This window comes from Schistocerca piceifrons, chromosome 4 (assembly GCF_021461385.2).
Source record: "Schistocerca piceifrons isolate TAMUIC-IGC-003096 chromosome 4, iqSchPice1.1, whole genome shotgun sequence".
In the NCBI taxonomy this organism is placed as follows: Eukaryota; Metazoa; Arthropoda; class Insecta; order Orthoptera; family Acrididae; genus Schistocerca; species Schistocerca piceifrons.
Genome location: NC_060141.1, coordinates 310,742,010 through 310,766,122, shown reverse-complemented (window position 1 = coordinate 310,766,122; position 24,113 = coordinate 310,742,010). Strand labels below are relative to the sequence as shown.

Sequence of the window (24,113 nt, the reverse complement as noted above, 5' to 3'; positions counted from 1 at the left end):
CAGTATGTAAGGGTAGGTGAAAATCTAATAGTCATGGGAGCCGGGAATACAGTTGCAGGGGAAGGAGTAGAACAAAAGGTTACGGGACACTATGGACTTGGGACAAGGAATGAGAGAGGAGATATACTAATTGAGTTCTGTAATAAATTTCAGCTACTAATAGCGAATACTCTGCTCAAGAATCACAAGAGGAGTAGGTATACTTGGAAAAGGCCTGGTGATATAGGAAGATTTCAGTTAGATTACATCATGGTCAGACAGAGATTTGTAAACCAGATACTGGAGTGTAAGGCATACCCAGGAGCAGATATAAACTCAGATCACAATGTAGTAGTGATGAATAATAGGCTGAAATTTAAGAGATTAGCCAGGAAGAATCAACACACAAAGAAGTGGGACATGGAAGTACTGAAGAATGATGAGATACGCTTGAAATCTTTAAGGCTATAGTTACAGCAATGAGAAATAGCTCAGCAAGCATTACAGTTGAAGAGGAATGGACATCTCTGAGTAGGGCAATCACAGAATTTGGAAAGAAAAACATAGGTACAAAGAAGGTAAGTGCGAAGAAACCATGGGTAACTGAAGAAATACTTCAGTTTATTCATGAAAGAAGGAAGAACAAAAAGGTGCAGGGAAAGTCAGGAATACAGAAATAGGAAATGCAGGGTAGTATGAAGAAATCGAAAAAGAAATGATTGCCTGAAGGACTGAGTCAACATAGAGGAACGTCAAAACAACCTCCAGTGAAATTAAAAGCAAGGATGGCAACATCAAGAATGCAATGAGAATTGCACTGTTAAATGAAGAGGAGAGAGCAGACATGTGGAAAGAGTACATTGAAGGCCTCTATGAGGTGGAAGATTTGTCTGAGGTGATAGAAGAAGAAACCGGAGTTGACTTAGTATAGATAGGGGATCCAGAATTAGAATCAGAATAGATAACACTCCATCAGAATTTCTAAAATCATTGGGGGGAGGTGTCAAAAAAACCTCTTTTCATGTGGGTGTGTAAAATATGTGAATCTGGCAACATACCATCTGACTTTCAGAAAAACAACATCCACACAATTCCAAATACTGCAAGAGCTGACAAGTGCGAAAATTATTGCACGTTCAGCTTAACAGCTCATGCATTCCAGCTTCTGACAAGAAGAATTTACAGAAGAATGGAAAAGAAAATTGAGGATGTGTTAGATGACGATCAGTTTGGCTTTAGGAAAGGTAAAGGCACCAGAGAGGCAATTCTGACATTGCAGTTGATAAAGGAAGCAAGATTAAAGAAAGATCAAGGCAAGTTCATAGGATTTTTTGACCTGGAAAAAGCGTTCAACAATGTCAAATAGTGCAAGATGCTCGAAATTCTAAGAAAAATAGGGGTAAGCTTTAGGGAGAGATGGGTAATATACAATATGTACAAGAGTCTAGAGGGAATAATAAGAGTGGACAAGCAAGAATGAAGTGCATGGATTAAAAATGGTGTGAAAAAGGGATGTTGTATTTAGCCCATACCGTTAAACATGTACATCGAAGACATAATGGTGGAAATAAATGAACAGTTCAGGAGTGAAATTAAAGTTAAAGGTGAAAGGATGTTAGTGATACAATTCGCTGCTGACATCGCTATCATCAGTGAAAGTGAAGAAGAACTGCATGATGTGCTGAATGGAATGGACTGTCTAATGAATACAGAAGATGGATTGAGAGTAAACCAAAGAAATACGAAAGTAATGGGAATAATAGAAATGAGAACAGCGAGAAACTTAACATCAAGACTCATGAAAATGAAGTAGATGAAGTTGAGGAATTCTGCTACCTAGGCAGCAAAATAACCTATGATGGAAGGAGCAAGGAGGACATCAAAAGCAGACCAGCACCAGTGAAAAGGGCATTCCTAGCCAAAAGAAGTGTACTAGTATCAAACATAGACCTTAATTTGTGGAAGAAATTTCTAGGAGTGTACATTTGGAGCACAGCATTGTATGGTAGTGAAACATGGATTGTGGGGAAACCGGAACAGAAGAGAATAGAACCATTTGAGATGTGGTGCTACGGACAAATGTTGAAAATTTGGTGGACTGATGAGATAAGGAATGAGGAGGTTCTGTGCAGAATTGGAGAGGAAAGGAATGTGTGGAAAACACCAACCAGGAGAAGGGACAGGATGATAGGACATCTTTCAAGACATCAGGAAATGACTTCCACGGTACTAGAGGGAGGTTTAGAGGGCAAAAACTGTAGAGGAAGACGAGATTGGATACATCCAGCCAATAAGTAAGGATGTAGGTTGCAAGTGGTTCTGTTGAGATGAAGAGATTGGCACAGGAAAGGGATTTGTGGCAGAACGCGTCAAACTAGTCAGAAGACAGATGACTAAAAAAGAGTTCAGATAGAAAATCAGTATGAAGCAAAGGGGGGAAAGGTGGAAGAAGTATGTAGATGTTCTGTCGAAGGGAGATGATCTTGATGGCAGTATTACTGAAATGGAAGAACACACAGATGAAACTGTGAGGGGAGATATGATACTGTAGAAGAATTGGACAGAGCACTGAAAGACGTTTTAAGTTGAAACGAGGTTCATAGAGTAGATATCATTTCATCAGAATAGCTGATAGCCTTGGTGACAAAACTATTCCAACTGATGCACAAGACAGGCAAAATAACCTCAGGCTTCAAGAAGAAAGTAATAATTCCAGTTCCAAAGGAAGCAGGTGCTGACAGGTGTGAATATTACTGAACTATCCATTTAATAAGTCATGGTTCCAAAATACCAACACAAATTCTTTTAAGAAAAATGGAAAAACAGTAGAAATCAATATCGGGGAATATCAGTTTGGATTCTGAAAAAATGTAGGAATATGAAAGCCAATACTGCCTCTACAATTTATTTTAAAGGATAAATTGTGGAATGACAAACCTAAGTTTATAGCAGTTGTAGACTTAAAGAAAGCTTTTGACAGTGTTGACTGAAGGAGCATGGGTAAAATAAAGGGAACAAATGAAGATTTACAACTTGTACAGAAGTACTTATGAGTCAAGGGGATGAGACAGGATTGTAGTCTACTTGTGATGTTATTCAATCTGTACATTGAGCTATCAGAAAAGGAAACCAAAGAAAAATCTGGAGTAGGAATTAAAGTTCAAGGATATGAAATAAAAACTTTGAGGTCAGCCAATGGCATTGTAATTTTGTCACAGATTGCAAAGGATGTAGAAGAGCAAATGACCGGAATGGACAGTATCTTGAAAGGAGGAAATTAGATGAATATCAACAAAAGCAAAACGAGGATGATGTAATTAGATTAATAAATGACAGACTTAGAGTAGTAGATGAGTTTTTCTATTTGGGTAGCAAAATAACTGGTGGTGGCCAGGGTATAGAGGATGTGGACTGGCAATGCCAAGGAAAGGGTTTCTGAAGAAGAGAAATTTGTTAACATTGTATATAGATTTAAAAGTTAGGAAAACTTTTCTGAACATATTTGTATGGAGTGTAGCCATGTACGGAAGCAAAACATGGACAATAAAGTTTAGACAAGAAGAGAATAGAAGCTTTTAAAATGTGATACTGCAAAAGAATGCTGAAGATTATGTTTGTAGATTGTGTAACTGGCAAGGAGGCACTTAACAGAACTGAGAAGAAAAGTTTGTGGCACAATTTGACTAAAAGAAGGGATTGGTTGATGTGACACATTTTAAGACATCGAGGAATCACCAGTTTAATACTGGAGGAGAGTGGGGGTAAAAACTGTAAAAGGAGACCAAGAGATGAATACAGAAAGCAGGTTCCAAAAGATGAAGGTTGCAGTAGTTATTTGGAGATGAAGAAGCTTGGAGAGGATAAGAGTAGTTTGTAGAGCTGCATCAAACCAGTCTTCGGACTAAAGACCACAACAATAAATGGTGAAGTCACCACCCCTTTCTTATTTCAATAATGAGGAGAAAAAAGTGCACAGTCAATTTGATCTTATGCAGTATCATCTGATGCATAGCACATAGTAAAAAGTAGAGATAGGAAAAGTAACCATAAAAAGTAATAGAACATGGCGAATTTGACGGGGGGAGGAGGGCGGGCGGGGGGGGGGGGGGGGGGGGGGTAGGTGGGGGTGCCACCACAAGTGTCCAGTGGCAAAGTGGGAACCCTGGGAAAGATCTGTAGCAGGCAGTCAACTTCCACACTCAACTGGCAGACCCCCATAATATTGAAGCAGAAAAAGCTTAAAAAGGTCTGGTGTTGGGCCAATCCACTGTTCAGGTGTAGCTATAGTCAACTCAATCATTATTAAATTCAACCAAATTGCAAAACAAAGGTAAAACAGTGAAAAAATAGTAAACTACAGTGAGGTAGGGGAGGTGCATCAGCCAAAAATTGTTGGATACCTCCCAGGGCTTATCTAATGGCAGAAAGTCAACCTCTGCATCTCAAAGACAGTGCCTTGGACACTTTACAAGATACGAGCAGAATGCTCAAGTCATAGAATGATAAAAAGGTAGATTACAAACATGTATGAAAGCAAAGATGAATGTAACAGTTCCATTTGCAACATAGAGGCAGATTAAAAGTGAACAGAAACTAAAACAGCAACAGAAAAGCAATAGCCAGGTGTGGCCAATATGAAGCTGGCAAAGGACAGTAGATTACCTTTGGCATGGATGAAGGGAGAATCAATGTGTAGCCTGTGGAGCATTTTATTTTTTGTAACTTGTTTGTAGTGGCTACAAGATGTCATTGCCAATTCCAAGTCTCCTAACTAAAGATGCAATGTTAGCCACAAGTCAGATCCAGGTATCTCCCTGTCCAAGGTTTCTCTCTTTGTAGCCACCTTTGATAACTGATTATCAAGCGTGTTCTCCCAGATTCTGTGACTTTGGAATACAACTGAGCTACAGTGGAGGCCAGAAAGAAGAGTGTGTATGGTCAAAATCAGTGGGTTCCAAGTATAGCACTGGTTTATGGTCTACAGACTTCTTAGGGAGTCACTGCAGGTTAGGATTAATTCATTCTTGTTAGGTTGATTGCAAATGTATAGAGCGCTTGGATAGTGGCCGCTAAACTGCTGTAAAAACACTGCACCCATAAGGTAAGGAGTGCTGTTCATGACCTGCTCATGTGATCATTGACCTTCAAGCCATCAATATAGATGAGTTTTGAACAAAAATCTGAGAGGAAGAAGTGCCGAGATGCAGAGGGGGCTACTATTTTTTCTTTTTCTTTTCTTTTTTCTTTCTTTTCTTCTTCTTCTTCTTCTTCTTCTTCTTCTCTCTCTCTCTCTTTTTTTTTTGGGGGGGGGGGGGGGGGGACCAAAGGACAGATCTTTGGATGGGGTACACACTAGTGAGTGTAGGAGGGGGGGGGGGGGTTGAAGGGAACCTGACTAAACTGTTCAGTGGAGGAAGGCAGATGTCAGAGTGAAGACTCTAGATGATCTTCCATTGGTACAACAGACCTTGGTCGCATTTATGTAAGTAATCCCCCCTGCCAGAGAAAAGGATATGTTTATTTAGATGTTCAGGATAGCTATAGACATGTATTGCCTAATTGAGTAGTAACTGATGGCATCTGATCTGTTGAGGAGAATCCCAACCAATGCCAGGAGGTTGTTCACAGGTTTACCAGAACGTCGCAACTCAGATATCACAATAGTGTACTAGATCCAGTAGCTGTGGCATCAATGCGGTCACTGTTCCATGAGTGGATTTCTGTGAGGGGCCAAAACCACTGGCCGTTTCTGTGGGTATCTGTAATGGATTGGGACTGCCGATCTGAAGCCATTCGGTTGCCACTAATGTGTGGGCTCTGCCCATGGGATCTAGTCTCACCGATCTGCGCACAGGCACAGTCTGTTTGTGTGTGGCATAATGCAGTGGATTTTCATGGTTTATCCATGGACCCAGGACTGTGGAGCTCCTCAGCAGGCCAGAGGCCATGGGCAGTCGATTTCAGGAATTGTGACTCTCTCACCTCAAGTACATTGTACAGTGTGGCATCTTATTGACATTTTATTTGTTCTGGTACATTTTAGAACTTTAAAAGTAGTTTATATGTTAGAAACTATGGACGATAAGAAGAGAAAATTGTGTCAGCCGCTGGCAATTTGTACGCTATGTACTCCTGTATTTCTTGAAAGAAAAATCTTAAAATACCTGTAAAATAATAGGTATCACACAGTCGGTAATAACCAAGAATAGCGAACATAGTAGAACCAATATTTTATTTGCGGTCTCCTACAGTTATGGTTTACACAGTTCTTTCCAACCTAATGCATTTCTTTCAAGAGGCCTACTTTTTTCTGAGGTTATTTCTTGTGTTTCGTTATATTAAAATAAAATAACATCAGTGGCCTTAATGAAACACACATACCATCTGGCTTGCTTTCTCCATCTAAAAACAGTTCGTTACAAAAGATGTTGAAGTTAGTACTTAAAATTTTAGTTCACTTCAGAAAGCACCATCTGCTTGCAAGTGTTAAGACATTTCCTCGTTTGCACTATTGTTTCTTGTACTGTAGCTGCAAAGACAGATTGTCAAATTATGTCTTAACTTACCTTTAAGATCACAAAGTTTGTCAGGGAAAAATGCTAAAATTTGTCTGGAAATCAGGGAAATATCAGGGAATTTCACTTGGGTAAACTTGTGGCAACCCTGATTAAACAAACCATATTCACTAAACACTGCTCTGAAACACTTTCAGTGTAGTCTGATAAAGAGTCAACAGTTGCAGATCAGATTGTTGCATTATGTTTCCAAAGAATTTGTACTTGCACTCCCTGAAATTAACAGTGAAGGTGGAACAATGAAATTAACAAAGATAGAACAGTGAAATTAATGAAGTTGTACATGTAAGAAGCAATGCAAATGATATCTCATATTCTACATGCAAAACCTTAGATTTTGCTAACCTGCCAAAGCACTTTACCAGCCTCACTTACTTACTCACACACTTCTTTTTCTTCCAGCCAGTTCGTGACAGATTCAAATTTTATCACAATAAATATGTCTTTAATGATATGGTTGGTCTTTAAATATGTCTTCTTGTGTCTGTATATGTGTGGATGGATATGTGTGTGTGTGCGAGTGTATACCCGTCCTTTTTTCCCCTAAGGTAAGTCTTTCCGCTCCCGGGATTGGAATGACTCCTTACCCTTTCCCTTAAAACCCACATCCTTTCATCTTTCCCTCTCCTTCCCTTTTTCCTGACGAGGCAACAGTTTGTTGCGAAAGCTTGAATTCTGTGTGTATGTTTGTGTTCGTTTGTGAGTCTGTCGACCTGCCAGCACTTTCATTTGGTAAATCACATCATCTTTGTTTTTAGATATATTTTCACTATGTAATGTCTTTAACCTATTGTAATGAAGTGGAAAGTTGCATAAAATTTTTTCTCTTTATTATTTAAATACTTTGTATTAATTGGAGGAAAACGTTATATAATTACTTGGCTTTTGTGTTGACATGTTAATGTATTTAAATATTAAGATTTTTGAAAGATGTTTGTTTACAACAGTACATTTAAGTGTTGTTTAATTTGCAATTATCAGGCAAATTATGTAAAACTTGTGTCCGATCCTTGATTTGTTTCCTCTTACAATCCAGTCCACATAAATACTGACATCCGACAATCTTGTGTGTTAAAAGCTGATGAAAATCAATATTTATTTATTTGCATAATTCAGAATGCAAAAATGTATCTAGAGATACTGTGATTTCAACTGAAGTTAAGAAAGGAAGTTAGTGTCGCATTTATGAAAACCTCCATAGTGCTTCAAAGATTAACTGAATTAAATTCTGTTAGTGAAAATTACTGGTTGTATTAATGGCAATAAGACAGCACGTTGTCTTGAAGTTAGTTAGATTGTAAATGCACTTGAAGTCTTACTTAAAAATTATAGAGAGAAAATTGCCGTCATTAACCGTTTTAAAAACCATGCGAGGTGAGTGAAAAAGTAGTACCAAAATTTGGATCTTACAAATTGTCTCAGAAAAGTGTGTTTAGTTTGCTTTATAGTAATGTACAGTTTAAGGGTCCCCAATTTTGAGTTGCTTAAGATGAATAAACCTACCTGAATAATGAGTATATTAATTGCAGTGAAGTAAAAGTTGAGTTTTGTGTACTGTGTGTGATGAAAATTGGAAAGTCAGTTTGAGAGCCCCCACCAACAATTTTGCTCATTGAAGATAAAGTTACTGTAATTGCTCTTACCCACGAAAACAGAAACAATATTACTTCTTAATTAGGGTAAAAATCCTATTGCACATGATTTTTAATTATGTTTGTAGTATTTGGAAAGTAACTATTGAAATAGGACTAAGTCCATGTCCATTTCTGGTTTAATATTGACTTCCACAACATATGATGATGAGATAATTTATGTATGACAAAATATTACTGTTGAGAAGAGATACGTTGTTAACTGTTTCTGTGAGAACTTGCATGTACTGCTTATAACTGCTAGCATCACTGTACCACTTGTCTGATTATGGTAGAGTTCATTGCACTTCTTTGATGAAGAAGTAATGGTAGCTTTCCTTTATCATAACTCTATACAGATTATATAAATGTAATGTTTCACATTACTATGCCTAATTAGGCTGGCGACCATTTTTATTTCGTTTAAGTAAACTCGGTTGCTTAAAACATTTTCCAAATTTCAATCTTTAGCTTTCTGGTTTCTTCTGTAGCACTAATTTCAGGTTAGATAAGCCAAACCCATTATGTAATTCATGGTCAATTTACAAAAATCCTCCCTGAGGGTAACATTAACTGCATCATAATACCATAATTGTAATACACTGTATGTTAGTATTACACATGATGCAGTATAGTGTTATAAGGTAAATGATCCAAAGCAAGCAATTTCACTACAAGCCGCTTGTGTGGTAGTGTCAAATGCCTTTTGGAAATCTATAAATATGGAATGAATTTGAAAACCCTCGTCAGTAGCATAAGAGTGAAACTTTTGCAACCTATGATAAAATGGAATCCATTACTTTAGAATAAATGAACCATGGACCTTGCCTTTGGTGGGGAGGCTTGCGTGCTTCAACGATACAGATAGCTGTACCGTAGGTGCAGCCACAACAGAGGGGTATCTGTTGAGAGGCCAGACAAATGTGTGGTTTCTGAAGAGGGGCAGCAGCCTTTTCAGTAGTTGCAGGGGCAACAGTCTAGATGATTGACTGATCTTGCCTTTAACTCTAACCAAAATGGCCTTGCTGTTCTGGTACTGCGAACGGCTGAAAGCGTGGGGAAACTACAGCCATAATTTTTCCCGAGGGCATGCAGCTTCACTGTATGATTAAATGATGATGGCATCCTCTTGGGTAAAATATTCCGTAGGTAAAATAGTCCCCCATTCGGATCTCCGGGTGGGGACTACTCAAGAGGACGTCGTTATCAGGAGAAAGAAAACTGGCGTTCTATGGATTGGAGCGTGGAATGTCAGATCCCTTAATCGGGCAGGTAGGTTAGAAACTGATGACGGTCGAAGTAGAGAGGATATAAAATGTAGACTGGAAATGGCAAGGAAAGCGTTTCTGAAGAAGTATAGATTTAAGTGTCAGGAAGTTGTATCTGAAAGTATTTGTATGGAGTGTAGCCATGTATGGAAGTGAAACATGGACAATAAATAGTTTAGGCAAGAAGAGAATAGAAGCTTTCGGAATTTGGTGCTACAGAAGAATGCTGAAGATTAGATGGGTAGATCACGTAACTAATGAGGAGGTATTGAATAGAATTGGGGAGAAGAGGAGTTTAAAGTTAGATATAGTGGGAATTAGTAAAGTTCGGTGGCAGGAGGAACAAGACTTTTGGTCAGGTGAATACAGGGTTATAAATACAAAATCAAATAGGGGTAAGGCAGGAGTAGGTTTAATAATGAATAAAAAAATAGGATTGTGGGTAAGCTACTACAAACAGCATAGTGAATGCATTATTGTGGCCAAGATAGACATGAAGCCCATGCCTACTACAGTAGTACAAGTTTATATGCCAACTAGCTCTGCAGATGATGAAGAAATTGATGAAATGTATGATGAGATAAAAGAAATTATTCATGTAGTGAAGGGAGACGAAAATTTAATAGTCATGGGTGACTGGAATTCAATAGTAGGAAAAGGGAGAGAAGGAAATGTAATAGGTGAATATGGATTATGACTAAGGAATGAAATAGGAAGCTGCCTGGTAGAATTTTGCACAGAGCATAACTTAATCATAGCTAATACTTGGTTCAAGAATCATGAAAGGAGGTTGTATACATGGAAGAATCCTGGAGATACTAGAAGGTATCAGATAGATTATATAATGGTTAGACAGAGACTTAGGAACAAGGTTTTAAATTGTAAGACATTTCCAGGGGCAGATGTGGACTCTGACCATAATCTATTGGTTATGAACTGTAGATTAAAACTGAAGAAACTGCAAACAGGTGGGAATTTAAGGAGATGGGACCTGGATAAACTAAAAGAACCAGAGGTTGTACAGAGTTTCAGGGAGAGCATAAGGGAACAATTGACAGGAATGGAGCAAACAAATACAGTAGAAGAAGAATGGGTAGCTTTGAGGGATGAAATAGTGAAGGCAGCAGAGGATCATGTAGGTAAAAAGACGAAAGCTAGTAGAAATCCTTGGGTAACAGAAGAGATACTGAATTTAATTGATGAAAGGAGAAAATACAAAAATGCAGTAAATGAAGCAGGCAAAAAGGAATACAAATGTCTCAAAAATGAGATCGACAGGAAGTGCAAAATGGCTAAGCAGGGATGGCTAGAGGACAAATGTAAGGATGTTGAGGCTTATCTCATGAGAGGTAAGATAGATACAGCCTACAGGAAAATTAAAGAGACCTTTGGAGAAAAGAGAACCACTTGCATGAATATCAAGAGCTCAAATGGAAACCCAGTTCTAAGCAAAGAAGGGAAAGCACAAAGGTGGAAGGAGTATATAGACAGTCTATACAGGGGTGATTTTCTTGAGGACAATATTATAGAAATGGAAGAGGATGTAGATGAAGATGAAATGGGAGATATGATACTGCGTGAAGAGTTTGACAGAGCACTGAAAGACCTAAGTCGAAACATGGCCCCAGGAGTAGACAACATTCCATTAAAGCTATTGACAGCCTTGGCAGAGCCAGCCCAGACAAAACTATACCATCTGGTGAGCAAGATGTATGAGACAGGCGAAATTCCCTCGGACTTCAAGAAGAATATAATAATTCCAATCCCAAAGAAAGCAGATGTTGACAGATGTGAAAATTACCAAACTATCAGTTTAATAAGACACAGCTGCAAAATACTAACGCGAATTCTTTATAGACGAATGGAAAAACTGGTAGAAGCCGACCTCGGGGAAGATCAGTTTGGATTCCGTAGAAATGTTGGAACACGTGAGGCAATACTGACCGTACAACTTATCTCAGAAAATAGACTAAGGAAAGGCGAACCTACGTTCCTAGCATTTGTAGACTTAGAGAAAGCTTTTGACAATGTTGACTGGAATACTCTCTTTCAAATTCTGAAGGTGGCAGGGGTAAAATACAGGGAGCGAAAGGCTATTTACAATTTGCACAGATACCAGATGGCAGTTATACGAGTCAAGGGACATGAAAGGGAAGCAATGGTTGGGAAGGGAGTGAGACAGGGTTGTAGCCTCTCCCCGATGTTATTCAATCTGTATATTGAGCAAGCAGTAAAGGAAACAAAAGAAAAATTTGGAGTAGGTATTAAAATCCACGGAGAAGAAATACAAATTTTGAGGTTCGCCGATGACATTGTAATTCTGTCAGAAACAGCAAAGGACTTGGAAGAGCAATTGAACAGAATGGACAGTGTCTTGAAAGGAGGGTATAAGATGAACATCAACAAAAGCAAAACGAGGATAATGGAATGTAGTCGAATTAAGTCGGGTGATGCTGAGGGAATTAGATTAGGAAATGAGACACTTAACGTAGTAAATGAGTTTTGCTATTTGGGGAGCAAAATAACTGATGACAGTCGAAGTAGAGAGGATATAAAATGTAGACTGGAAATGGCAAGGAAAGCGTTTCTGAAGAAGTATAGATTTAAGTGTCAGGAAGTTGTATCTGAAAGTATTTGTATGGAGTGTAGCCATGTATGGAAGTGAAACATGGACAATAAATAGTTTAGGCAAGAAGAGAATAGAAGCTTTCGGAATTTGGTGCTACAGAAGAATGCTGAAGATTAGATGGGTAGATCACGTAACTAATGAGGAGGTATTGAATAGAATTGGGGAGAAGAGGAGTTTGAGGCACAACTTCACTAGAAGATGGGATCGGTTGGTAGGACATGTTCTGAGGCATCAAGGGATCACCAATTTAGTACCGGAGGGCAGCGTGGAGGGTAAAAATCATAGAGGGAGACCAAGAGATGAATACACTAAGCAGATTCAGAAGGATGTAGGCTGCAGTAGGTACTGGGAGAGAAGTTTGCACAGGACAGAGTAGCATGGAGAGCTGCATCAAACCAGTCTCAGGACTGAAGAAAACAACAACATATATGTACTCTGTACCTTGCTAATTTTGTATTTTTTATATGTTTTTGAGGAATGTACATTGTCTTCATTCTTTCACGTGAGGAAGATAATTTTATGCAGGAAAGATTTATTTTAATATGCTAGGTTACCTAATAGTTTTGTGTTGTTGCTTAATGATATTTTAAACAGCCATTGATTTTCTGCTGTAGTGAAAATATAAATCCTTTAATTATGTGCTTGGTTAGTCCTTGCTCAATTTAATGTGAACCCTACGAGTACCATTTGGAAGCTGTTATTTCTGAAAATTCATTGAAAGCAGTAATGCTGTTTAACATGTGTATAGTCGATGTGCATGTTGTTTTAAGGAATGGAAGTGATACTAAGAAAATGATCAATAATATGAGGACTGCATTACATTTCAAGTCTAGTGGAGGGGTACTTGCACATATTGATGTGCACATTTTAAACCTGAAATCTTAGGGAACCACAGCTTACCCCCTAACAGAAGTAAATTCCATGGTCACTTACTTCGTTTCTTTTTTGTGCACTTTCCGTCTATTTTTCACTGCCTATCAAACAACATCCCCATTTCCACACAACATATACAGAATTGTAACACTTTGTGAACTTGGGGCACAAAGGCTTTGAAGAGATTTACTTAAAAACATTAGTGCTGCAGAAGTCAATTTAACTTGCAAAAATTTGTCAAGGAGTAATGTACTGAATCAGACAGTTTAGTAAATATGGGAGTTTAATCAGGGAGGATAATTGAATCAAAGGGTAGATAGCAGTAAGGGGAAAGGGACCAAACTATGAGGTCATTGGTCCCTTGTTCCTAATAAGACAATGCCACAAGTGTGATAATAAAACAGACGAGACATGTAACACAAAATGGATTGAAAGGAAAGACCACAAGAACGAAAGAAAGGCAATGAACACTAAAAGGAACAAAAGAAAGTAAGAAAACAAGAGAGAGATGCCTGAAACAGAGGAGAGTAAAACAAGGAAGCAGATTACAGTGGCTGGCCGACCACGAAAATGAAAATCAAAAGCCAGCCACTGTGCAATACATTAAAACCTCCACCCTAAAAGCACTAGGGTGGAGGACACAGAGGGACAAAGGATATGCACTAAAACTCAGATCGAATGGTAAAACCCACCCTCATGGATGAAATGTAAAACCAAATCAGCTGATGCATTGTCTGCTAAAAATCAATGATAACGAGTCCAGCACCCAAAGATGAAGTCACAGGGCAGGCAAAGAAGGACAGAGCAGAAGAATATGGGCCACTATCAAGCAGGCACTGCACCGACACTGAGGTGGGTCTTCACGGCGCAGGAGGTAGCCATGGGTTGCCTAGGCATGACCAATGCGGAGCCAGCAGAGAACCACAGAGTCCCTGTGAGAGGCACTCATCGAGGACTTCCTCACATTTCTGGACCCCTTAATGGCTCGCAGAGTTCATTTCCTAGGTTTCCGATGTGACCAGGAGTCCAGATGAACACCACTGAACGACTGGACCATTCCAGGACATAGATGGACTCCTGGATGGACACTACCAAAGGATGACAAGGGTAGCACTGGTCGATAGTTTTCAGGCTGGTCAAGGAATCAGTACATAAAAGACTCCCCAGGGCATGAACAGAGATACTGAAGTGCACGAGAAATGGCCACCAGCTCTGCAGTGAATACACTGCAGCCATCGGGTAAGGAATGTTGTTCAATATGGTAACCATGAACATAGGTAAAGCCAATGTGACCATCAGCCATCGGAGTAAACTACTTCAGAGCCAGAGCACGTCAAGAATCGAGAGGAAGTGACAGCTGAGAGCCACAGGGTTAACGGAGTCCTTAGGGCCACGTGAAAGGTCCAGACAAAGTTAGGGTCATGTGAAAGGTCCAGACAAAGCTGTGGCCAAGGCATACACCATAGAGGCATACATGAATGGACTGCAATTAGAGGTGGTAAAGGGAAGGACTCCAGTTCGGAGAGAAGGGACCGCACGTGAACCGCAATCGTTAGCCCCGACCTGGGCCGCTGATGTAGGAGATGGACTGCCGCGGGCGGAAAAAGGAGACGGTAATTCAGATGCTCAGAAGAACTACAAATGTGTGCTGCTTAAGAGCAGTTGTGCATGTCCTGCTGTGGAGGGACCCCAGCCTCCACCAGTATGCTGGTCACCGGACTTGTTCTAAAAGCTCCTGTTGCTAGTCGAACCCTGCAGTAGTGCACAGGGTCGAGTAAATGCAACGCTGAGGGCGCTGCTGAACCATAAACCACACTCCCATAGTCGATTTGGGATCAGATAAGGGCTCCGTAGAGCTGCAACAGCATAGAGCTATCTGCACCCCAATTGGTGTTGCTCAGGCAATGGAGGGCATTGAGGTGCTGCCAGAACTTCTGCTTAAGCTGACAAAGATGAGGAAGCCAAGTCAATCGAGCATTGAAAACCAGTCCTAAGAATTGATATGCCTCCACTACAGTGAGTGGATCGTCATTAAGGTAAAGTTCTGGATCCGGATGAACGGTACGATGCCGACAGAAGTGCATGACTTTGCAGCTGAAGCCCATGACTGTGCCTTGTGGATGGCTCCCTGTAGGCGTCGCTCAGCAACACCAGTACTGGAGCAGCAGTACGAAATGCAGAAGTCGTCTGCATATAGAGAAGGTGAGACGGAGAGCTGCTGCTAGACCGTTAATGGCCACTAAAAATAGAGACACACTCAAGACAGAGCCCTGCGGGACTCCAGCCTCCTCGATAGAGATGGAACTATGAGGGGCACCAACTTGGTCACGGATAGTACGAAGTGACAGGATGTTTTGGATACAAATCTGGAGTGGGTGAGACCCCACTCATACAATGTGGCACAAATATGATGTCACCAGGTCGTGTTGTATGCTCTTCGTATATAAAAAAAGGCGGCAACCAGGTGTTGCCATCTGGAAAAGGCTGTTCGGATGGCAGACTCAAGGGACACAAGATTACCAGTGGTAGAGCGACCCTGGCAGAAGCTGCCCTGACATGGAGCCAGTTGGCCACATGACTCCAGGACCCAACCCAACCGCCGACATACCATACATTCCAACAGCTTACAAAGAACGTTGGTGAGGCTGATTGGCCGATAGCTATCCACATCAAGTGGGGTTTTACCGGGTTTGAGCACTACTCTGTAAATGGGGCGTTACAGGATTCACTGTGGCATGTAGTGAATAAGAACACATTTCCTACCAGCCGTTGTTTGAGAGTGTGAAAGGCAGGGGGTAATTCACTGATGCAGAGGCCTGAGCAAAGTGCTTGGCAATCATAACACAACATTTATCGTAACACCGAGAACACCTGTTGGGGTCTGGGACCCGAAAAGATGTTTGATCTTTGCCCAGACTTGGGAAGGTTACATATGGCATCCAATGACCAAGACATATCTCGCCCAACACTCCCGCTTCCATCATTTGGTAAGCTGGTGAACGCGGGTACGGAACCATTTAAAGGCTATGAGGTGCTCCAGGAAAGGGTGCCGCTGTAGAGCTTGCTGACGCTCCTTAATTGCTTCAGTAACTTCCGGCAACCACCAAGGGACTGCCTTACACCTTGGGCACCCTAGAGAGCAAGGCATTGCGTTTTCTGCCTCAGAAACAATTGTGCTAGTCACCTGCTCAACCATCAAATCAATGTTGCCGTGTGGGGGAGATTAAGCGGTGACAGCAGAGGTGAAAGTTTCCCAGTCCGCCTTGTTCAAAGCCCATCTGGGCAGACGTCCGTAGGCCTGGCGCTGGGGCAGTGACAGGAAGATGAGGAAGACGTCACTACCACACAGGTCGTCATGTGCTCTCCAGTGGATAGATGGGAGAAGTCCTGGGCTGCAAATTGATAAATCAATGGCCAAGTAACTACCATGAGCCACACTGAAATGTGTGAGCACAATGCCACCCCACAAGGGGTTAAAAGTAGGAAATGTTTAGGGAGTTGGTCAATCAGTGCAGCTAATATATTCAGGGGTACTGCACCATCTGGAGGAAGATATACATTGCAGACAGTTATTTCCTGCGTCTTCCTTATTCTGACAGCCACAGCTTCAAGAGGAGTTTGAAGGGGCACTTGTTCACTACAGTCTGAGTTTAGGACATAAACACAAACTCCACCAGACACTCGATTATAGTCGCTACAGTTCCTGTAATATCCCTTGTAGCCGTGGAGGGCAGGGGTCCACATTGCCAGGAACCAGGTTTCCTGGAGGGCAATGCAAAAATAGCAGGTCTAAAGCTTAACAGTTGCCGTTGCTCATGCATTTGGAGGAAAAAACAGCCACAATTCCACTGGAGGATGACATCACTGTGAGATTGGGAAGGCATGGAACATTCAATGAGGTATTTTATGCCACAGAGTCACCTGCTGCCACCGACGTATTGCCTGACCAGTCTATATCCGTTGTGTCAGAGGTCTGGGGAGATCCAGGTACTCAGCGGATGCCAATATCTCCACCCCATCATCAGACACAGAGCTTGTAGGTAGTGGTGGTGTGGGTGCCACAGCTATTTCCTATGTCTTAGATGTTTTCTTTTTGCATTTCTCTCACTGCTCCTTGGGTTTCCCTGGCTGGGAGGACTTCACTGGCTCAGTCTCCGGGACTGAGGATGAGTATGAAGTCCTACAACCAGCTGCTTTTGGGCTCTCCAGCCACTAGCAGGTGTCATCTTTCCCACTAGCAGAAACATGGGAAGGGAGTGACCCAAGGGACCCCTTCTTAGTGAGAGAAGCCGAAGAAGACTCACGCTTCTCCGGCTTAGAAGTGGGGGTTTTGGGGGGGGGGGGGTTGTTGCTTAATAAGTAGGTGATGCAGGAGCAACAGGGAGGGAAATGCCCCCCACCATCAAGGGGGCATGTGTAGTCTTCTGGCTCTGAGAGGTGACAGGGGCTGGTGGAGCTGATGGTGCCAGAACTGTTGCAGCAGCGGCGTAAGATGATGTCATACGCACAGGATGCAGGTGTTCAAATTTTCTCTTAGCTTCAGTGTAGGTCAGTCGGTCCAGGGTCTTGTACTCCATGATTTGCCTTTCTTTCTGGAGAATCCTGCAGTCTGACGAGCAAGGTGAATGGTGCTCTCCACAGTTGACACAGATGGAAGGTGGGGCACATGTGACACTGGAAGTACAGCAGGAAGACATATGGCTGAACTTCCAGCATTTAAAGCACCACATCAGGGGAGGAGTACATGGCTTGACGTCACAGTGGTAGACCACCACCTTGACCTTCTTGGGCAATGTATCACCCTTGATGGCCAAGATGAAGGCACCGGTGGCAACCTGATTATCCCTCAGACCATGGTGGACACACTGGACGAAATGTATACCTCGCCACTCTAAATTAGCAGTTCATCAGAATGCAAAAGAAGGTCCCTGTGAAATATGATACCCTGGACCATATTTAAGCTCTTATGGGGTGTGATGGTTACAGAAACATCCCCCAGCTTGTCACAAGTGAATAATGCCCGGTACTGGGCAGACGATGCTGTTATGATCAAGACTGACCCAGATCTCATTTTGGACAAGCTCTCCACCTCCCAAAACTTGTCCCTTAGGGGACAAAACTGAGGCTTCATCGTCATGAAAGATTACCCATCAGCTCTCGAACATACAAGATACCGGGGCGAATAAGATCTGCTGCCATCATTAGCCTGACATTCCTCCCATGGTGTGGCCAGGGAATTGAATTGAGCTAGTGAACACTTAGACTGCTGGTGTTTCACCACCAGCAAGACATGATGGACTATGCTTCATCATATGTCATCTGCCATGATGCCACCCAATTCGACCAGGGGACCTTCCCACGGGCGCCATCCAGCCGCAGCAAAGGCCACCTGGCAGGATGGCCATTGCCAGGAGTCCTGGATGCACCAGGGGGATGGGCATCTACCCCTTGGCATATGTGGGGAGTTAATGGCGCAGGCGTCAGCAGAGCGATCCCTGTGTGGTCAGGGAGCTACAATCAAGAGGGTACATGGCGGCTCCACCACAATGGACTGGCTATCACACTGGATATCAGGTGCAAAAAAGTCCAGGGTCATCGTTGATGCAGAAAGCTACACAGCATAGTGCATGGTGGAAAACATACCCAGAAAGGTGTCCTCACCCAAGAGATGGAGAATGGGTGGGACTGCAATGCGACGATGACAAAGTGGGCTAAAGATCTAAATGCATGATGGGCACAACGCAACTTGTAAGACGCCCTTCCCCAATTGGCTTGCTCTTCCGGAAAATTTTGAAGAATGGAGGTCAAACCCTACACGGGACTATCATATAAAGGCTGAAATGTGTGAAACTCCTTTTAGTCGCCTCTTACAACAGGCAGGAATACCTTAGGCCTATTCTTAGCCTGACCCGCAAGGGATTTCTGTGTGTGATGGTGCATTATCATAGAGGAATATGTCCTTGTGTTGTCTTTTTCTGCATTACGATAATTTTTCACGTAATGCTTGATTTAAATCAATCATTTACTGTTGGCATCAATCAATGTTCACAGTTTCACCAGATTTTAGTGGCTAGTAATAGATGACACCCTTCTGATCCCACCAAACACAGAGCATTGTCTTCTTTCCAAAGCAATTTGGTCTTACAGTGGATTCACTCATGACTTATGATGCTTAGGATTCTCAAAATATATCCATTTTTCATCAACTGTCTCTCTTTGATGGAGAAATGACTTTCTTTTGTATCTGACGAGCAGCATTTCACAAGTGGTCTTTCAATTTGCTTGCTGTCTTTTATTCAGTTCATGTGGAACTTTTATTCCCACTTTCTGCATCTTTCTCATAGCTTTCTACCAAAGAGAAACAGCTTTCTGCATCACTATCAATTGTTCCGCGAGTTCCTGTTGAGTTTATCATCTTCATCCAATAAGGACTGCAATTCATTGTCTTTGAACTTTTTTGATGGATCCCCTTGCTTGTCGTTTCTCACATCAAAATCATCACTTTTTAATTTTTTGAACTACTTGAAACACTGTTTTCCCAAGCGCATGTTCACTGAAAACTTTGACAAGCATTTGAAGCGATTCTGCAACAGTTTCCTTCAAATGATAACAGAAAACCAATGCTGTCCTCAAATCGTAATTCGCAGGCACAAAACTCTCATTTTACAGGTTTGAAACAGATACCAATGTATGGAACTTGGGTTACTGTGTGTTGACATTTGTCGTCAGCCATTACAGGAAGCAGATGGCACTGCAGACGCCGTCTCACCGGCCATACACTGACAGCTACCACCATCCATAGGGAAATTCTGGTTTCATACTTCTACATCTGGTAAACGGAATCGAATGTCAAGGGTCCATCAATAATTCCTTAACTGTAACTCATCTACAGAAGGGAGATTTGTCATGGAAGAACATGCTCAATATATCTGACTCAATGGATACTAAAACTGAGGCAGTGTTTGCAGTCTTCACAATTATCAGCATGGCTCAAATCAGGTTTAAAATCAATAAATCATGATTAGTGCATTACTTATATGAACCAGATAAGGCTGACATAACAGTATACCTTACTAAATAATAGAATATTATGCTGGAGATACCAATGTTATTACAGAGAAAGCAACAAAACAAAACATTAGAATTGTTAAACGAAAAGCTTTAATTTTCCTTGACTGATTTGTCATATTAGCCAGATTCTAAGTATTTTACAAAGATGGTCGCAATGTCAATTTCATGAAGAGTAAGAAAGATCTATCGAAGTCAGTTATTTCCTCAAAAGCAGCTCCTTTAGTTTTAAATGGGCACAACAAAAAGACTGTAGACAAGCCATCTTACTTTAATTTACTTAGCAGCAAGGACAGCAACACACTGTTTAGTGCCTAGATATTGGCTGGAAGGAGAAGGTGCCTTGATATTGGGTGAGCACCTCATACATATTTTAACAATTTGCTGTCCTCCTGTGTGTGCCCTGACACACAACCACGAGTTTCACTATTATTACAATCCCTTCACAGTACTGTTTCAAAATCCTCGGACCTGCACTCTTCATTTGTCAATCATTGCACTCCTCATGCTAAACAGCATTTCTGCAACTCTTCAAACTTCATGCAGTTTCTGTTGTGTTATGTCTTACAAATAAGTAATAGTTTCATTTTTCTTTCCCCTCATACTCACTAGTCCAACTTGCATTCCTCATTGTTGTTGGAAATTGCCCTTGTGGCTGATAAGTCTCTTGCAAGTGGTGCAAAGTGACATCTCATCCTACACGTTCCATCAACTTCTTATTGTATTTAAATTGAAGGATTTTTGATTATAATTTCTTTTCATACCACAGACATGACTGGTATAATGAAATATCGCTAAATAACTGTAACTTCTGAATAACAGTAAACTAAATTACAGGAATTTTAACACAAATAATTTGTCCATCGTGTTTCTCCTCATCAGACAATAAAATACTGCATGGATCACGTATTAATGTGCTCTTCCTTCTTTTCACACATGAATATTTTTTTGCAATATGAACATGCAAGTGTGAATAAAGGCACTTATCTATTTCTACAGAAGAAATGGAAGATTTTTTTTATTTTAATCCCCAACATTACAAAATAATATTAAACTGTACAGAAAATAAATACAGGTACATACTTTCAGATTACACATTTACAAAGAGGGCCATGAAAGCAGTACAGTATCTCTCTGAAGAAAGCAGACTAATCTGCTCTTCTGTGCCTGCACATAAAGGTAATTTGTTTTCCTTGTTATATCACAACACCCCTACCACTTCTTTTTAATACTGTAGTTTCGAAGACACTTGACAATACTTGTAAGAATAAGACTGGTAACAAAGGAAACATTAAAAATATAAAATGTCATGAAAAGGAATAGCACCACATTTTATGTCCTTTACAAGTCTCAGATCTTATTTGAATAACATCACAAACATACCAACAATGCTACTTTATAAGTTTATAGTACAGCTGTTCATACCATATCCCAACATAATCAATCTGCAATGTAACTGAATACAAAACATTAATTCAATCTGTAAAAATGTCATTTCAATTATAATCATTGCTTTGTGTCACTTTTTGATGGCTGCCTAGGATGTATTACAGGCACAGGAGGTACTACATTCATGGCAGCTTCTTTCAAGTTTCCACTGGGTTCCTTATTTTGTCCTGCATCACCAGCATTTTTATTAGCCTTATTATCTCCTGTTTCAATAATATTAGACCCTATTTCATTGGTTTGCTCCTTTTGTTGATCATCTTGTGGAGGATTCACATTAGCATTTCCTGGTTGTTGCTGGTTTTCACCTTGTTGAACCTGCTGCACAGGGCTTCCCTGGGGACTCTGTTTAATGGCCTGACCTGGTGGCACCTGGCCAACATTTGCCTGCCCTTGAGGGATCTGGTTGTATTGATATGATCCAGGTGGAATATGTCCTTGTGGTAAATGTCCTTGCATTACTTGACCTTGTGGGTTATTCCCTTGTGGCATAAAGGCCTGACCTTGTGGAAACTGTCCCTGTGGTTGTTGCCCTTGTGGGAACTGTCCCTGTACCTGATGGCCCTGTGGGAACTGTCCCTGTATCTGGTGGCCCTGTGGGAACTGTCCCTGTATCTGATGTCCCTGTGGGAACTGTCCCTGAGGGAATTGTCCTTGTAGCTGGTGACCTGGTGGGGCTTGTCCTTGTGGCATATATCCTTGTGGTATGTAACCTCGTTGTTCTTGTCCATGAGGCTGGAACTGTTCAGCTGTATGCAACTGCTGCTGCTGCTGCTGCTGCTGCTGCTGTGGTTGTTGATGTTGTTGCTGTTGTTGTTGTTGTTGTTGCTGCTGCTGCTGCTGCTGCTGCTGTTGATATTGCTGCTGCTGCTGTGGTGATAGTGGAGGAGCAAACTAATAAACACAGAGAGAGAAATTAAACTTGTGTGGACTATTACAACATGAGAGTACACAGAAATACACAATAATTCATATTGTTGTAACTTAATTGTAAGATTTTGTACATAGGAAAATTTATCTTATTTTAGTAATTCTTAGAATGGAGTTAAGCACTTCCATGACCTTTCTCACTTCAAGAGTAATCAAGTCTCTTGAATGATATACATGAGAATACAGGGTTTCTTCATAAATTCCACATTTATCTTTCATAGAACCGCAAAAGCAAGTCACTTTAACAGTAATATGTACGAGTCCAGTGTATATGTAGTCCTCGAAATATCTTTTGCATTTTAAAGATAGGAGTTGCACATTACTTAAATCAAAGGAAGGAAAGAAGGAAGGAAGGAAAGAAAGAGAATGAACTTACTTTGTTGTCATACTTGTCATACTTCATACAGTGATATGTACAATCTAGTACATAACATGTGACAATGAAACATGAGTGTTAAGCCCTGACCTACAGCATCCAGATTCATATGTGTAAAGGTGAAACATTTCTAGATTACATCATCAATGGAAAAGCATCACCCAACAAGTTTTTGAATGAAAAAGGTGAAAATAGGTTTGATTCTTACATGGAAGCTTCCTTATTACCATATTCAATAACGATGTAATGCTGCACTTAAGAAGAGCCAATTTAAAAGAAGGGGCCTTAAATTCTTGCTGACAGATTTATTGTGCAGTAAGAGAACCCAACTCCTCAAATAACTGTTCCACACACATTGCTATGATGGATTCTCGATAGCGTACATACCTACTGAAATGAAAACCTTTGAGTGACACTTGATTAGTACTTTGAAAAAACAATACTTGGGAGATGTCAGTCTCATTCAAATTTACATCTTTCTGGTGCTGTCCGCACAGAAACACTTATGTTTTTATCCTAATGTTATTGTAATGTATTTTCGGTACTTACACATTATATACAAGAAAATGTGTTTAGTTTATGCTGCAAAAATTACTTACCATATAACACTCACTAAGGTATTTTTACTAGTAAACTTCTGAGAGCATTATACAGTTTAACTATAGTGTTATTCAAGTAATCTGTTCTCACACAATTCCCTGGACAATACACAAATTTCAGAAAGGTGTGAAGTTGTTATTTAGGTGTTTATTATGGGTTTCTACCAGAGCTGATTCCAAACTGCACACAATATTTTGATGACTAACCTAGTTATTTTCAGATATTGGGAGCAATGGTATGGTTTGCACTTACTGATGCTGAACCTCTATTCACAGAAAAATTCAACTTTTGGTACCTGCTGCGCTATTTGATGCACATTGGCTTTCTCCACAGTGTGCAGTTACTCCCTCAAATAATCATGTCCTTGGTGTCTTCCAGTTCTGACAGACGAGATGACTAGAGAGTGTGGCTGCCAACCATCCTGTATGGTAAGGGCTTTCTCAAATTTCAGTGTTAAACATTTTTTTCACACATGGGCGTTGTAAAGGACACTAAAATCCAATAGTTAATCTTTTTCCACTAATTTATCTTACGCATTTAAATCATTTGTTGAAATTACATCAATGTTAGTGCTGTATGTTGCCACTCAATATACTGAAGTATGAACTTCTATTACAACATGTTTGTTGGAATCATGATTTGGTGCACCACATTATTTATTTGTCCTTGGGCAATGCATCTAAGTTTGAATTTGCCTTATTTAAACTGCAGCCTATGTCGATTGTCATACTAACTTAA

At 40.7% G+C, this 24,113-nt stretch overlaps 1 protein-coding gene across 2 annotated transcripts in view; it reads right to left on the bottom strand.

The window, feature by feature from the left end:
• Positions 1-21,011: 21,011 nt before the first annotated feature.
• The window catches only part of LOC124794807 (nucleobindin-2), a 101,623-nt gene continuing 98,521 nt past the window's right edge, over positions 21,012-24,113 (bottom strand). For both annotated transcript variants that reach the window (XM_047258464.1, XM_047258465.1), the window contains one exon: positions 21,012-22,363. In XM_047258464.1, coding sequence (XP_047114420.1) covers positions 21,530-22,363 — 834 coding nt within the window. In that variant the 3' untranslated portion in view covers positions 21,012-21,529. The remainder of the gene's footprint in view (positions 22,364-24,113) is intronic.